Source organism: Aedes albopictus, chromosome 2 (assembly GCF_035046485.1).
Source record: "Aedes albopictus strain Foshan chromosome 2, AalbF5, whole genome shotgun sequence".
NCBI classification, from domain to species: Eukaryota; Metazoa; Arthropoda; class Insecta; order Diptera; family Culicidae; genus Aedes; species Aedes albopictus.
Genome location: NC_085137.1, coordinates 58,952,580 through 58,958,579, shown reverse-complemented (window position 1 = coordinate 58,958,579; position 6,000 = coordinate 58,952,580). Strand labels below are relative to the sequence as shown.

General features: G+C 50.1%; 1 protein-coding gene across 1 annotated transcript; it reads left to right on the top strand.

The window, feature by feature from the left end:
- Positions 1-312: 312 nt before the first annotated feature.
- On the top strand, positions 313-5,634 carry LOC134286047 (uncharacterized). Its single transcript, XM_062847612.1, has one exon. It carries the CDS (start codon positions 313-315, stop codon positions 5,632-5,634), a length of 5,322 nt encoding a protein of 1,773 aa, XP_062703596.1.
- Positions 5,635-6,000: the final 366 nt, after the last annotated feature.

The following is a 6,000-nucleotide window of genomic DNA, read 5'->3' as shown; positions in this document are numbered from 1 at the left end:
GTTAGTCAGAATAAACGCTTTGTATCGAAAGCACGCGAGTTTTATTGATGCACCAAATTCCATCGAAAAACCAATTCCACTGAGCTAAATCCGCGAACATTTGGTCCACTCGAACCAGATAGACATTTTCGATGGTTTTTTACGTTGGTTTCTGGTGCAATTCCGACGGAATAGTGAAGTTTTTGCGATTTCCACCGTGTGGAAAAGTTCGGCATTTGCCAATCGACGCGGCGTACCGTTGTGTGTGTGCACGCGAAACCTGTCGGAACGTGTTCGGCACACGTCCTCCGATGAAAAAAGTGAACTGTATCAATGAGTGAAGAACAAACCCCACAAGCGTCGCGGAACATAACCCCAAAAAATCTGCTCGACGCTTTGATTGGGGAGCCAACAAGCTACGAACCGATAGAAGTGCAAAAATTGTTGAAAACCCGAGCACAAGTGAAGAAGGCCATGGCTCAGCGGCTGGAGAAGGCGGTTGATCGTCGTGATATGGCCAAAGAGAAGATGTTGCGGATCCACGCAGGCATGAATCAGCCGGATAAAAACATCCACTGGCTGAACCTGCAGCTGGAGAACCTTCGGCGCTGTTATGATGAAGTGGAGAGGAGCTATTTGGAGATCTGCGATGCTGTTCCCCGAGACCAGCGAGAGGATTTCAAGCTCCAAAACATCCAAATAGAAGAAATGTATGACCATCTGTACGTGAACATCCAATCGGGAATTGCGGAGTGGAAAGCGAGAGAAGAACAGAGCAAGCTGAATGCATTGGCCCCTGCATACAACCCTCCTCAGCAACCGACGGCTGCGTCTAACATGCCTCCGCACTTGCACGTCCCATTGCCAACCTTCGATGGCAATCTGGAGAATTGGTACTCCTTCAAGTGCATGTTCCAGACCATCATGGGAAGGTATCCGAACGAGTCTGCAGCTATCAAGCTGTACCATTTGAAGAACGCCCTAGTCGGAAGTGCAGCCGGAAAGATCGATCAGGATGTCATTAACAATAATGACTACTCGGCTGCCTGGAAAATGCTGGAGGATGCATATGAAGACGAACGTCTCATAATCGACACGCACATCGACGCCTTGCTGAGCCTGCCGAAGATGACGGCGGAGAACGGCGAGGAACTACGCAAGCTAATCGACACCTGCACCAAACACGTTGATGCCCTTAAAAATCGCCAATTGCCGGTTGAAGGATTAGCTGAGATGATCCTGGTCAACGTGATCGCCAAACGTCTTGACAAGGAAACGCGGAAGCTGTGGGAGTCGCAGCTATCCCAAGACGAACTTCCCGCATACGCCGAAATGATCGATTATCTACGAGAACGAGTCCGGATTTTGCAGAAGATGACAGGATACGCTGAACCACGAACTACTTTGAAGCCGAAGAACAAACCAGAACAGAAGATCCCGCAAGCCAGAAATTTCGTACAAACCAAGGAGGTGTGCCACTGCTGCAACGGTGATCATCTTATCTACAAGTGTGGTCAATTCAAGGAGCTCAACGTCAGCAGCCGGTACGCCAAGGTGAAGCAAGCTGGGCTCTGTTTTAACTGTTTGCGACGCGGTCACCGTACGATCGACTGCAATTCCGAAAGGTCGTGTAAGAGTTGCAAGAGGAAGCACCACAGTCTGCTTCACGACGACAAGCCCGTTCAACAGTCCAGCAGTGCACCCAGCGAACAACCAGCGAAGCCCGAAGAACGACAAGAAGTAGCGGTACAGGCCGGGTCAGTAAACTGCGCCACGTCTCTGATGCTGAAACAACAAGTGCTTCTCTCAACGGCAGAGGTGCTTGTGGCCGGATCCGGTAACGTCGGTTTGCCGTGTCGTGTTCTGTTGGATTCGGGTTCTGATTCGAATCTGATCTCCGAAGCGTTTGCCAAGCGATTGAACCTGCCAATGGAAAACATCAACCTACCGATCAGCGGACTCAACAACGCTGAAACCCGAGTTAAGTTCAAGCTAACCACCAAGATCAGTTCTCGTGTCAATCCTTTCAACGCTATTTTAGATTTCCTGGTGGTGCCAACGATAACCACCAACCTACCGATGATGAAGGTCGACATCCGGTCTTGGTCCATCCCGACGAGCGTTGATTTGGCGGATCCATCATTCCACGTCCCAAAGGAGATCCAGATGATTATCGGCGCCGAGCTGTTCTTTGTCCTCGTGAAGAACGGCCGCATGAAGCTTGCAGAAGGAGCCCCTATGCTGGTGGAGACCGACCTGGGTTGGATCGTCAGCGGACCGGTGAAAGGGCACTCGTCTGGTCCACAAGTAGGCATCTGTCAACTGAACCTACGCGAAGAACAGATCAACCATACTCTTGTCAAGTTCTGGGAACTGGAAACGGTCCAGGAAGCATCGCCACTGACGTCAAGGGAGCAAGCCATCGAGAAACACTTTGAGCAAACGCACTTTCGTGACGATACAGGCCGATTCACTGTGAGGTTGCCATTCAACGATAACAAGGGTCAACTTGGCGACTCCTTGGAAACCGCTCGAAGTCGATTTGATCGGCTACTACGATCGTTTGCCAACAAAACGAAACTCAAGCGCTATTCGGAGTTCATGACCGAATACCAAGCTCTGGGGCACATGGTCGAGGTTTTTGACAACCCCGTCGATTGTTATTTTCTACCCCATCATGCTGTGTACAAGGAGTCCAGCACAACGACAAAAATCCGTGTGGTTTTTGATGCTTCGGCGAAGACCTCGTCCGGTCTTTCGTTGAACGACGCCCTGGACGTAGGGCCAACGGTGCAGAAGGACCTGATCACGATTCTCTTGCGATTTTGCTGTTTTCCGGTCGTATTAACTGCAGACATCCCGAAGATGTACCGCCAGGTACAAATCCATAAGGACGATCGGAAATATCAACGGATCCTTTGGCTCACCTCGACAAATGAAGTTGGAACGTTTGAGCTGACAACTGTTACGTACGGTTGTTCCAGCGCGCCCTATTTGGCTACGCGCGCTCTGATGCAGTTGGCGAAGGACGAAGCATCGGACTTGCCGGTCGCGGCGAAGGTGGTCGAAGAAAACAGCTATATTGACGATTTTCTCACCGGAGGAAATACTACTGAGGAAGTGATCGAAATCTACGAGCAGCTGACGGAGATGCTGCGACGAGGTGGATTTGGAGTCCACAAATTCTGTTCCAACAGCGAAGTCGTTCGGAGTAGCATTCCGACCGAGCTACAGGAATCGCAAGTCAACTTCGAAGATGCCGATATTAACAACGCGATAAAGACACTGGGTCTCATCTGGAATCAACACGAGGATTATTTCCGGTTCAACGTTGCGCCGCTTGACGAGAAGGTTCCGACCAAAAAAAGTGTTCTCTCTGCAGTTGGTCTCCTTTTCGATCCGTGTGGTTACCTCGGCCCGGTCATCACAACAGCGAAGATGCTAATGCAGGACTTGTGGCGGCTGAAATTGAAATGGGATGATGAATTACCGGAAGAACCAAGGAAAATGTGGATCGACTTCCGCAGACAGCTACCATTTGTGAACACTTTGCAGAAAAAACGATGCGTTGTCAGGAGCGACGCAAAACAAATCGAACTTCACGGGTTCGCAGACGCGTCACTACGCGCATACGGGGCAGTCTTGTACACAAGGTGCATCTCCCCTGATGGAACGGTTGAAGTCAATCTGGTGTGCAGCAAATCGCGTGTTGCACCCCTCAAGCCAATGACGATTCCACGCCTGGAGTTGTGCGGTGCTTTGCTACTGGCTCGGCTGGTCGACAAAACGGTATCAGCCATGGGAATTCCGTTCAAGAGTGTGACACTTCATCTCGACTCGCAAGTGGTGTTGTGCTGGCTGGAAAAATCACCGCTTGCTTTGAACCAATTCGTTTCGAACCGTGTAGCAGAGATACTCGAGCTGACGCAAACCTATCAATGGCAGTACGTACGGTCCGAGCAAAACCCAGCAGACCTGATTTCGCGAGGGGTGCTTCCAGCCGAAATTTCGACAATGGATTTGTGGTGGGATTCCTCCCCCTTTTTGTGGGAACTGGATCCGAAGTACAACGATGAACGAATCAAGCTGAGTGACAACGAGGTACCTGAACTGAAGCCAACGGTGGTCGTTGCTACCACTGTACAAGCGAAGCCGTTGATTGTTATGACCAGATTGAGCAACTTTCGACGACTACACAGAGCGTGGGCGTATGTATTGAGGTTCTGCAAGAACGTCCGCACTAAGAACCGTGACACTTCGGAGCTCAAGGCGCAAGAGATGGCAGATGCACTTCATGCCATTTTGAAGCAAATACAGAAGGAGGAGTTTGGTGAGCTGTTTCGTGCTCTGGCTGGTGATGAAGCGAAGCGGAACAGGTACAGTGGACTGGCCCCATTCATAGACACGGATGGTTTGATCAGAGTCGGAGGCCGGTTGAAGTATTCGTCGATTCCCTATGATGGAAGGCACCAGATCCTGTTACCCGAGAAGCACCATGTGACTGCCATACTCATCCAGCAACTACATGAGGATAACTTTCACGTCGGACAGCGCGGACTGTTGTCGATTGTCCGTGAGCGATATTGGCCCATCAACGCGCAGATGCTGATCAAGAAGATTATTTCCAAATGCCACGTGTGCTGTCGCCATAACCCCCGTCCAGTGGCCCAGTACATGGGAAATTTGCCGGACTACCGAATTACTCCAGCACCTGTATTTTCGAACACGGGAATCGATTACGCGGGTCCAATTTTCCTCAAGGAAGCAGGTAGGAAGACCGTAGTATACAAGGCGTATATTTGCGTGTTTGTTTGCATGGCCACTAAGGCCATACATATGGAAGTTGTTTCAAACTTGACGGCTGGAAATTTCATTGCTGCTTTGCAGCGCTTTATTAGTCGACGAGGTATGGTAGCTAACATCTACTCTGATAATGGCACTACGTTTGTTGGTGCCAATCACGAACTGGCGGCTTTGCGCCAGTTATTCGAGGATCAGGCGACCCAGAGGAAGCTGACTGATTTCTGTATCTCCAAGGGAATCCAGTGGCACTTCATACCGCCACGCAGCCCCCACTTCGGCGGAATTTGGGAGGCTGGCGTTAAGTCAGTAAAGCACCATCTAAAACGAGTTGTTGGCGAGACCAAGCTGACGTTCGAGGAAGTGTCCACGTTCTTGGCACAATGCGAGGCGATCCTGAACAGCCGGCCCCTTATTCCGGTTTCCAACGATCCCAACGATGTCGAGGTGCTGACGCCGTCACACTTCCTCATTCAGAGACCGGCCTTGAGCATTCCGGAGCCTTCATACGACGAGGTGAAGATTGGTCGACTTAGCCGTTGGCAACATGTTCAGCTGATGAAGGAGCATTTCTGGAAGCGATGGTCGGCTGAGTACTTGCACCACCTACAATCTCGACCGAAATGGCATAGCGGAGTGACGGACATCAAGATCGGTGCATTGGTGGTACTCAAGGACGATAACACCCCACCACATCAATGGCATATTGGACGAATCGTGGCCACCCATCCGGGTGCAGATGGAATTGTACGAGTGGTCACCGTCAAGACGGCTACATCGGAGTTTCGACGAGGTGTTGCGAAGATCTGCTTGCTTCCGTCGGTTGAGCCTGCGGACTCAACGGGGGGAGAATGATGCGTCGCGCAACGACGCTTTGATGAGCCCCTCGGCTCGTGCGCTGTGAGAGAGAGAGAGAGTGTGGAAGGGAGTAAGAGAGAAATTCATTTTTGTTTTGAGAAAAAGTTAGTCAGAATAAACGCTTTGTATCGAAAGCACGCGAGTTTTATTGATGCACCAAATTCCATCGAAAAACCAATTCCACTGAGCTAAATCCGCGAACACCCCCTTAAAAACATGTCTTTTTTTAGGCCCATATCTCCGCCAATTTACGTCCAATTTCAAAACCCTAGGTTTCATTCAAAAGATAATAAGTCAAAGAAACCTTGAACATGATTTAAAAGAAACTTTTTCAAAAAAATTTTGTATGTTAACTTAACCCAA